Here is an 11,780-nt window from a genome sequence, read left to right as displayed (position 1 = left end):
TCTAAATTTGAAGGTTTTATTGGCGCCATATTGCAACACCTTCCGCCTTCTGCAGCAGCAGCTGCACAAGAATTTTTTCAATCCCAAAATCTTTCACAACCTAATGTTCAGCAACCACAACAAGCACAGGAGGATCAACCACACGAGGATCAACCACACGAGGATCAACCACAACAAGATCAACCACAACAGGATCGCTATGAAAGAAATTACTAGTAATGTTTTTAGAGAGTAGTGCATCTAGGACTTAAACTTATTCTCTGGAGAAATTATTTGAACTTATATATTTGTTGTAATTGAAAATTTTATAAACTTTTGTATGATGGATTAATGTTAAATGTTTGTCTCTGAATTAAGACTTTATATGTCAAATGAATGAAATGAATGAATTGATATAATGGGCAGGTGTTACATATATAAGTTACATATATGTCTCTGGAAATGCGTAATATGTTACTGCCAAAAAAAGAACTGTAGATACGTTAGATAGTTATATACGGATAATCCGTATATAACTTATACACAGTTATATACGGATTATCCGTATATAAGTTATATACGGATTTTTCGTATATAAGTTATATACGGATTTTCCGTATATAAGTTATATACGGATTTTCCGTATATAAGTTATATACGGATTTTCCGTATATAAGTTATATACGGATTTTCCGTATATAAACCTACGACAGTATTAAATACGAATTTTTGTCCGTATATAATCCGTATATAACCAGAAATTATATACGGATTTTAGGCCTTATATACGGATTTTGGCTGTAGATAATGACAATTTTTCTTGTAGTGTTAACAAGAATTAATCAAGAATGTACTTTGGTTAATTAGTTTTTTACTTGATGTAAGAGGTAAAAGAATAGACATGATTAGGCATAGTAATATTTAATTGAGAATATGCTTTGGTTATATTTACTATGACTAATCTACAAAGTTTTTGCTTTTAGTTGAGAATGTACTTTGATTGAAAGTGAGAACGCCAACAATTTAATTGAGAATTTACATTGATTAATTTGAAAATCTAAGACAGTAGTTAATTGAACAATAATCTTTATATAACCAATGATGAATCCTATTTTGAAAAGAAGTGAAATCAATCTATTGTCTTCATCATTATCTTTCTATCTTTTGTTATTTGGTTCTTTAATCTTTTATTTTCTATAATTACTTCTATTATTTTATTATTTGACTAATCCCTTCTGAATCGTTATCAGAAAGTAACAAGTTTAGTTGCTAAAAGGGACTTGGACTTGGCCAGCAAAATAGAGGAAGCAATAAGGAACAATGAGAGTTTGGAAGCTATCACAAAAAAAAGTGTTCGAAGGGACATTGCAAGGACCCAAATCACATAGCAGAAGGGAAAAGGTAGAAAAATGGTTCAAGTTTCAAAAGTCAAGGGCAAATTTGGTAGTCAATCCAGATCTGGAAATAATGGATAAGGTATAAAATTTGGCAAAGCTTCACCAGTCAAATCTATGAAAAAAGGGATTAACGTTTCAAAATCTGGGAAATCTTCTAGGGCAAGTGGCACCATTAGAAAAGGTTCTTCAGATAAGACGCAAACTGTAAGATCATGAAAAATAGTTATCAAAATTTTCTTTAGGATAAGATTTAATTTTAGTACCATGTGGTAGACTTGGTTGTTGATGCCTTTGAAATTTTGATTTAAATGGGAATTTTGTCTTTTAGATAAAATAATTGAAGTACAATGTTCTTTAATTAACCCTAGCTTAGTGTAGTGAGGTAAAGGTTTAGTTTATATGTTTTATGTGATATGTAAATTAATTGACTAAAATTTAATATTTGTAGAATGGAAAATTAAGAAATAAGCGAAACTGAATTATTTAAATAGAAATAATATATGAGTGTGATAGCAGTGAATATTTAAATACTTACGTTAGAAGAAGAGATTATTTACCAGTTAATTTTTTAGTAATCTAAGAGCTCGCAACAAAGTTACTTGTGAATAAAAAAATTGTTAAAGCTAACATCAAATAGAAAAATTAAAAAACAAGTTGAATCTTCATTGAAAGAAAAATAACATCAAAGTTTTCCTGACAATCAAATACAATCAAATACAATCATCAAAATACTTTTTTCACTGACTGACTGATTTCTTTATTGCTTATTTAATGAATCCTCTCTTTAATTACCTGCGCATTTAATAGAGAAATTTTTATCAATTGCATCTCATTTCATAACAGTAGTTAAGTGCTAATAGATCATGATTTCTTACCCTAAAATAGTGAGATGATTGAAAACAGAAAGAGACGTGAGCAAAAGTAGTACAATGACAACGGTAGTAGATGCTATTTTCCAAGGAGTGTTGAAGAACTCGTGTACAAAGATAGCCATGTACTTATTGCGAGGATTTTCATAGAATTTATTTAAGCTTTTGCAGATGAAGAAATAGTGTGAATTAAAATGTGGCACGCTAAGATGTGAGGTGAGATTATTAATCATTGTCACCACTTTATTAGCACCACCCATGCAATTGACAATAATTTTCTTATCAACAAGTATGTTCACATCTTTTTCAGTATTGATAAGAAAATGTAGAATATGTAGGTACTGACTAACAATATTTGCAGTTGGCAGGTGACAGTGCTCAAATGCTATTATATTTCTGAAGATTATTTCTGAGTAATCATGTATATGAAAGATTGACATTGTAAACACACCATCCGAATAGGTCATGTCAAGGTCATATCAAGTAAGCCTTCATTTTGATTCACTTTGAACTTAATACCCGCCTCTTATAGTTGGCTTGCACTATATACATGTCTATCTTCGTTGCATATACTTAGTGTTTCAACATGAAGTTTTGATGATAATATTATTGAAGATCTTAAAGATCAGTGAAGTGGTTTGGACTCATTTTTGGACAAACAGTTGTAAGACCTAAGTTATTAAGATAGTTGAAACAAATCTCAAGAAAAGAGGGGAATAGTCTAATAATACCAGTGAGAAGGTAAAGTTGTTGCAGAAAACAGAATGGAAGTTGATTTTCTAGTAGTATCAAGTCAAGTGCAACATCCGCTAGAACCCCTTGTTGTTGGAACAAAGGATCTCTTCTATTCATGCCATCTTAAGAAAAGCTCGACTAGGAAGCATGCATCTACAAAAATCATCTGTAAGAAATCATCACTATCACATTTATTTTGTGGGATCACGATATGTTGACAACGTTTTTTTAACAACGTTTTGACAACACCAAAGTGTCAGCGTTGGATTGGCTAATTTTTTCATTTTTATTTTTTTGAAAACTTGATTTGGAAAAGGTGACATTATGTTATTCCAAAAACACCCTCCGTCCTTTTTAAGCCCTCTTTCTCCTTCGAAGGTCTCTCTCCATTTTATGTTTTAGGTTTTGCTTGGAAGCTATCTCTCTCCATTACTCTCCAGGTCTCAATTTTAGGTTTTGGTTTTCCTTTGAACTTCTCTCCATTTTAGGTTATAGGTTTTGTTTTTGGTTTGAAGCTATCTCTGTCTCCATTCGTGCTTTTCGTTGTGGTTTGAAGTTGTTCTTTGTGTTTGAATTTTTTGAAGGCGTCGAAGTGGTGAGCAATTTGTGTGGACGTTGAAGAATTTCCTTAGTCGTTTCGTTTTTCTGTTGAGTTGGACATTACGCATGGTTGGTGGTTGGGTGCTTATTTCGTGGAAGTTGATACCTTTTTTTATGCCATGGCTTTCATCAAGTCAGTACCAACCACACACTAGGGAGCCCCTCAACCAGAGCCAGGGAGCAGCGTTGGACTTTTGGTACAGAGGCATTGTAATCGCTTACACAAGCACATAAGTGGCAAAGTCCCTCTTCATCACACATGCACTTGGATAAAACACTCATACGAACCCCTAACCAGTTGTTGGTCCTCAAAAACAACCATTAATCTTAAATTCATAAATTAAATCCTAACCAAGTCAATACCTACCACACACTAGGGAGCCCCTCTACGAGAGGCAGGGAACAATGTTGGACTTTTGGTACAGAGGCACAGGTAAGCGATTACAGCTATGCTGTAATCGCTTACACAGGCACAAAAGTGACAAAGTCTCTCTTTCTCACACATGCACTTGGATAAAACACTATTACAAACCCCTAACCAGTTGTTGGTCCTGAAGAACAACCATTAATCTCAAATTAATAAATTAAATTCTAACCAAGTCAGTACCCACCACACACTCGGGAGCCCCTCTACCAGAGCTAGGGAGCAGCGTTGGACATTTGGTACAGAGACACAGGTAAGTGATTACAACCTGTCTGTAGTCGCTTACACAGGCACATAAGTCACAAAGTCGCTCTTCCTCACACATGCACTTGGATAAAACACTCTTACAAACCCTTAACCAGTTGTTGGTCCTCAAAAACAACCATTAATCTCAAATTCATAAATTAAATTCTAACTAGGTCAGTACCCACCACACACTGGTGAGCCCCTCTACCAAAGGCAGGGAGCAGCGTTGGACTTTTGGTACAGAGGCACAGGTAAGCGATTACAACCTGTCTGTATCGCTTACACAGGCACATAAGTGACAAAGTCCCTCTAACTCACACATGCACTTGGATAGAACACTCTTACAAACCCCTAACCAGTTGTTGCTCCTGAAAAACAACCATTAATCTTAAATTCATAAATTAAATTCTAACCAAGTCAATACCTACCACACAATAGGGAACCCCTCTACTAGAGGCAGGGAGCAGCGTTGGACTTTTGGTACAGAGGCACAGGTAAGCGATACACGTGCGTTGGACTTTTGGTACAGAGGCACAGGTAAGAGATTACAGCCTGTCTGCAATCGTTTACACAGGCACATAAGTCACAAAGTCTCTCTTCCTCGCACATGCACTTGGATAAAACACTCTTACAAACCCCTAACAAGTTGTTGGTCCTCAAAAACAACCATTAATCTCAAATTCATAAATTAAATTCTAACCACGTAAGTACCCACCACACACTGGGGAGCCCCTCTACCAGAGGCAGGGAGCAGCGTTGGACTGTTGGTATAGAGATACAGGTAAGCGATTACAGCCTGTCTATAGTCGCTTACACAAGCACATAAATGACAAAGTCTATGTTCCTTACACATGCACTTGGATAAAACACTCTCACAAACCCCAAACCAATTTTTGGTCCTCAAGAACAACCATTAATCTCAAATTCATAAATTAAATTCTAACCAATTCAATACCAACCACACACTGGGAGTCCCTCTACCACAGCCAGGGAGCATCGTTGGACTTTTGGTACAGAGGCACTGGTAAGCAATTACAACCTGACTGTAATCAATTAAACACACAGAAAATCATCTTCAGTAATAATTCATGAACAATAATTTAGCTGTATTTATTTGCTTTCATATTTCTCTGTACAATTCTATCAAAATATTAAATAGAATAATTCATTACATTGAAGAGTTTGGTGGCCTGCCAAGAGTTCACAATGATCGAGCGACAGTTTGAGAGTTCACAATGGTGGACGGAGACTTTAGGGACCGAGAGTTTCGAATGAAATTTCGAGAGAGAGAAAAAGTGTGTTTCGTAGGGAAGATGGGGTGCTTCGGTGGCCTGCCAAGAGTTCACAATGGTCGAGTGACAGTTTGAGAGTTCACAATGGTGGACGGAGACTTTGGGGACCGAGAGTTTCGAATGAAATTTCCAGAAAGAGAGAGTGTTTTTCGTAGGGAAGAAGGGGCGCGAACTCCTTCGGTTTCAGAAATTCCCTTTCCAAAAATACCCTCCAAATGAAACTTTAACATTAAAACAAAAGCAATTAAACCATCAAATCAGAGGATGCCAGGTATCGTTGTCAAAATGTTGTCAAATTCCCGTTGTTGAAGAAACATTTTCCTAATTTGTGTTACATAACTACTTCGAATTTTTTCTTCTGACAGTTTGAGTGTGATCACAAAATCTCCAAGTGATAATCGAGTACGATGCAGAAATCCATTAACATATTTTATTTTAAGCTCTTCCATTTTCCCAATCCCAAAAACGTTTTCTTTCTCAATCTCACATGGCTTATGAAAAGGGCCAATAGAAACACATCTAGATGTGTAGGCTTTGGGATTATTTTCCCGAATCCATTCTGGTACACGGTAAATGCACCGCATTTTGAAATCATGCCTGTCTGGAAGTTTCACTTTCTGAAGCATTTCAAATAATTTTGTCTCCAATTGTCCTTTCATTTGGTTAATTTCTGTAATATGGCAATTGATAAATCAATAGTTGATATAATTCCTGCAATACAATCATGTTATAGCATCTTTTCATAAATTTCAACACTCCAAACAAATAATTAACCATCTGCCAAGTAAATTACGTACGAAAAGCACAAAAGGAGTACTCTCCTCCTTAAAAGTACCAACCCAAAATTCTTCTTCCCGCCCGAGATACAGTACCTCCAAAAGCCTCCTCTCTCAACACTCAAATTCAAATATCCTCTTCCCCTTTTTGTAGAAAAGTCCCTACTCACCCTCCATTCCTTCTTACTCCTTCCTTATGTTGTTGCCAAAACTTCCACTCACGACCCTTGTTCGCCACTTTTCTCTCCTTTTATCTTTCTATTTCGCTAACCCTTGCTCACCACTTCCTACGTCCCTTGCTCCTTTCTCCTCCTCTCAACCAACATCATAAATCTAATCCCCATTCCACTCTAGGATCAACTCTTCTTCCACCGAGACTTTCACATTGCATCGTTGCTACCCTCAAAACCTACAAGGAAGCTAAGGCTACAAGTCCCATGAGTCCCACCAAACTCATCATAAATAGCCATACAACACATGCATAACTTACCACCAATAACAACATCAAGTACAACATGCTACAAGAACATAACAACCCAAAACCATATACATATGATAAATTCTTAACCATTTCCCTTACCTGGTTCCTCACGGTTTTAGTGTAGAGAACTGGTGATCACGCTTCCTCTCACGGCTTCGTGTGATGCTCCCCGTCTCTTGCTCGATCTCCCTCTCGGTTCCTCTCCAAAAAGAATGAAGCTAGGGTTTGTTTTCTCACAACAGAAGAGGTTGGGTGTTGCTATCTCCACCACCCTCTACCACCCTAAGTGCTCATCTACCTCCCAATTATTTTCATTTATTCTAAAAATATTCTATATAGGGATGGAAAAAAAATCCGCTCCCGCGAATAAAATCTGCGACGGATAGTTGATACCCGCGGATATTTACTACCCGAAACCCGCAGATAGCAGGTATTTTAATATCTGCTTTTAAACAGGTCGAGTGCGGGTATTATACTATCCATACCCGCAGATATCCGCTACCCGCAAAAAATAAAAATAAAAATTTAATTTTTATTTTATTAAGTTAAATTTAATTAAAATTAACATTAATTTATATTTTACAAGTTTATATTTAGTTAAAATTGTACTATATAAAGTATACCAATCGGAATTAATTGTCATTTATGGACAATTAAACAAGTATTAATAGGTCAGATTGCCTTACTCTTTACAAAATATACGGTATTGATTATTGATTATTGGGTTTGGTTGCCTAAAAATACACTACACTAATTAATAGGTCGATTGTCTTACTATTTACAAAATATACAGTATTAATTATTGGATTTGACTGCCTAAGAATATACTGCATTAATGGTTAATCAATGGGTTTGCCTGGTATAGGCTCTATAAATATAGAATTGATGTCTAGGTACAATCTTCCTCTTCTATCCTAATAAAATTTAGATCTTTTTATATCCTAATAAAATTTAGATCTTTTTATATCTTGAGCGTCAGGAAGGATTGAAGATCAAAAGAGAACAAAGCAAGAAGTTCAACTGACCATCAGACCAATTCAACCGAAACAAAAAATTAAATTTTAATTTATATTTAATTTAATTTATATTATATTTTATCTATTGTTTTGTAATTCTATTTAAACTTTATTTTAATAATTTATAAAAATATATTTTTTTAAATATTTGCGGGTATCTGTGGATATCCGCTGGTTTTAAAATATCCACGGATATTTTTTAAGTGGGTATCCGTACAGGTAGTGGGTCGGGTAGCGGGTGGATTTTTTTTGTCGGGTCGGGTTGCGGGTAGGCACTATCCGTGCCCGACCAACCCGTTGCCATCCCTAATTCTATACATCCCTCACTATTTTGTTTTATTCCAAAAATATCATACACCTCCCCCATTATCTCAATAATTTTTTTCTTTCTCTCTCTGTATTAATGGAGCATTTACATGGCTTTGATTTGAACTTGTGATATATTCTCTTACATAAATTTGATTCAATCTTATTTTTACTGTTCAATATATTTTTTTTTTTGTTAAATATGTTTTTAGTCCCTCAACTATTGGGTATTTTTGGTTTTAGTCTCTCTTTCAAAATAATATACAATTTACTCCTCAAAGTTTTGTAAACTTTAGTTTTAGTCACGTGTGATTTCTTTTTCACTTACATGTGTTTGGAAGAAACTGATTTGGGGTTTTTTAAACTTTAGGGTTTTAATTTTAATTTTCTTCCTATGCTCTTATGCAACCGACGTCGGAACTGTGCTAAATCGCCATTTGTGCGTGTTATATCTCTCCGTTTCTTTTCTTCCATCAGTTTCAACATTTTTAATTATCTTTCTGTAATGATTTTGCTAGAAAATTTTCTTTTCTACCAGTTTCAACCGTACGCCGAAAACACCGACGCCGGTTCGTCGCTCTTGCGCTACCTGTTCGCCGGATCGCCATTGTCCGGGAAGGTCGCTTCCGCCAGCGAGGCATTCAGTCCTCCCTCGTTCAGCGCGTGGTCCACGAAAGGTCTTCCGTACTGTGGCAATAGTTCGGGATGGAGCAGCAGCTTCGACTCTCGAGGTAGGTTGTCGCTGTCACCGCTTTCGTCGATCGAGAACATGGAGGTCGCGTCATTCATGTCGCCACCATTGTACCGAACGACGGGGACTGGGGACGACGACGTTCTCGTGATGGATGACATTCTAGTGAGACCAATGTCCGGGGGAAAGAGTGGAAGGTCTTCATCCTCCTTCAGTCGCAGTTCGTCCTCGGCGTCCAAAAGAGTGCCAATGCCCTGAAATCGACAAACATTAACATATGAGTCTAAATTGTGAAAGCAATTGCATGAACAAATGTAATGTCATAGAATCGCATAGCACCAGCCAGCCAACACCACGACTGAGCACAGAAGGTGGAACAGGGGTTGCACTGCCAAATCTTGATGCTGCAATGAATGTCCCATTTGACTGTCTGCAGAGAATGAAAAGGGAAAATTATATAAAAGGACATCCAAATGAAAATAACTTCAATCATCTACCTTTTAATTAGAAATTGTCAATTCAAGAAGATAGCATAAAAAAGACCCTAGGGAAGTTCACAATTTTTCTAATCCAATGAATAGAGTCAACAAAATCATACTGATCTTGGTATGCATATATTAAAAATTATACCGATCATCTACACAAGATTGTGGACACATTAAAAGAAACAAAAGCAAACCTCTACAATTGCAACAAGAGAAGCAGCAATCACAGCAAAAGCATCACCAGCATTGAAAGAAGGGCGTTCCCATTGAAATGGATATGGAACTCTTATCCTACATAAATGAAGAGAAGTTTAATTGAAGGGCGTTCTATTAAATGATCATCCATATGAATGAATTTACAATTATCAAATGATCAAGTATGAATTTGTGTTTTTTATGAAGAGGTGTTCTAAACACATTCATGTCCTTGCACATAGTTGCAAACACTACTTTGATGGTTTAAAGCCTTGCATATCATAATCTATTATAGAATATAATACATAGTTCTGAAAGCATGGCTCATATAATACAAGCAACTTATTAGGACTAACCAAGGAGCAGCACTAATTAACCCAGATCGATCAGTACGACAACTTAATTGGGTTCTAGGCGATCTTTTATTGTAGGCACCAGCTGCAGTCAAAATTTCAGCAAATGCCCATACAATTCCAATTGAGACCATAACTGCAAATCTATCAGCTCCTCTTGATTTCATCCTTTGCGGAATGTACTGCAAGGTCATTGATTTAACACAAGTAGAAATATCAATTCAAAGTGTTGATTTGTTTTGATATATAATATACACAGATACTCACTTCTTACATTACCACTATTCTAGTATTCGTACTTAAATTTTATTAAAGAGTTTGTTCAAAATAAGTGAAATTATGCACATATCAATATCGAGAATATATATATATATATATATATTGTGGCAGACCCATAAAAATTGAATAAGAAGGGATTTGGATAATATATTAAAAATTGAGCTTTGTCTTTCTACTTACTATGTTGTTGCTGTACAAATAGAATTAAATTAAATTAAAATGGATGAGAGAATGCTAAAGAAAGTACCATACCTGGGACAAGATGATAATGATAAGTAATGCAGGGAGACCAATTTCAACACAATCTGCCAACTACAAGAATCATTGTTTGTTAAACAATAAACAATCACATGAAAGAGACTGCCACTATGCATAAGAAAAGAGCAAAGAGTATACTTTGGGAAATCCTAACATAAAGAGTCCTAGTTCAGTCAAAGTGACAAGAGGGGCCACACTAAGCGGGCTGAGAAACCTGCAACATCAACTAATATAGTGAACTTTACTATCCTGAAATATAGTCGACTTCTACAAATAGCAGATTGCAAAACAGTGATCAAGAGATTCACTGGTTTGTAATCTACCTGGCAAATATCCTCCAAAAGCCGAAAAAGCCAACAAATATTTGAAAAAACGATGAAACAATAAGTGCTCCTTGTATGGCTCTCAGATTGTTTAAATCTCTAAAAGAAAAAGGTGGCGTGAAGAATCAATTGCAGTTAGTAACAGGCACAAACACTTCAAAAATACTCAGTAGTTAATTTTCAAGAGAGAAACAACATATTTATACCATTTACTAATTATTTTCACCAAACAGTCTATACCTCAACAATATCAACACATACGAGCTAACCTGATGTGGATCAGCATATACACTCTTCGTCCTCGGCGTCCAAGAGCGTGTTCAAGACAGATATTTGCAGAGCGTGGGAAGAGTCCCCTAGCTGCCGCTACAACTCCAAATGCCAGGTTAGGCCGCATCATTACTGTACAGTTACACAGACAATACACATTAAACTAAAAGTACATAATTACCTTCTTCGACGAACCACAACGAACCACGGAGAATTGACTTTCTTTCAAACAAAATAAACGCGAAATGGAACCACAGCAATACGATGCCAAAATGCACACGAACTCTAACTGATTTTGAGCATCAATTTCATCCCAGATTTCTGATTCGGGAAAATTAAAACTTTAAAGTTTAAAAAACCCCAAATCAGTAAAAAATTCCAAATCAGTTTCTTTCAAACACATGTCAACAAAAAACAATCACACCTCTAAAGAGAGAGAGAGCAAAACTATATATACACCTGGCTTAGACACATTAGCAGATTTTTTAAAACCAAAGTTACTTTTTGGAAAACTACAACCAAAGTTTTCTAAAACTTTGAGAACTAAATTGTATTTTATTTTGAAAAAGGGATTAAAACGAAAGACGTTCAATAGTTGAGGGTGTCACATCCCATTTAAAATCCCTTCTTAGTGTGGTACATGTGTCAACCGTCCGGTTCTCCCCTGGTGAGTGGGAGACAAACTCTGCCAAACTTTTAATTTCCCTTCTCTCGTGATCCGTGCAGTGTCAGTATAGCAGTAGAACCCCAGGGAGTGGAAGTCANGTGTCACGCTGGGAGTTGGCCAACCGTTCGGATTGGAGGT

At 36.0% G+C, this 11,780-nt stretch overlaps 1 protein-coding gene and 1 pseudogene across 1 annotated transcript; both read right to left on the bottom strand.

Annotated features, from left to right (window-relative positions):
* Positions 1-100: 100 nt before the first annotated feature.
* Positions 101-3,097, bottom strand: LOC106759837 (annotated as a pseudogene).
* A 5,254-nt stretch (positions 3,098-8,351) lies between these two features.
* LOC111241306 (nucleobase-ascorbate transporter 4-like) lies at positions 8,352-11,165 on the bottom strand. Its single transcript, XM_022778849.1, has 7 exons — positions 10,975-11,165; positions 10,521-10,596; positions 10,377-10,436; positions 9,849-10,027; positions 9,492-9,588; positions 9,152-9,242; positions 8,352-9,066 (listed from the first exon to the last, which is right to left on the bottom strand). Exons 1-7 carry the CDS (start codon positions 11,103-11,105, stop codon positions 9,014-9,016), a joined length of 687 nt encoding a protein of 228 aa, XP_022634570.1. The 5' UTR covers positions 11,106-11,165; the 3' UTR covers positions 8,352-9,013.
* Positions 11,166-11,780: the final 615 nt, after the last annotated feature.

This window comes from Vigna radiata, chromosome 1 (genome assembly GCF_000741045.1).
Source record: "Vigna radiata var. radiata cultivar VC1973A chromosome 1, Vradiata_ver6, whole genome shotgun sequence".
NCBI classification, from domain to species: Eukaryota; Viridiplantae; Streptophyta; class Magnoliopsida; order Fabales; family Fabaceae; genus Vigna; species Vigna radiata.
This window is presented reverse-complemented; position numbering and strand designations above follow the sequence as displayed.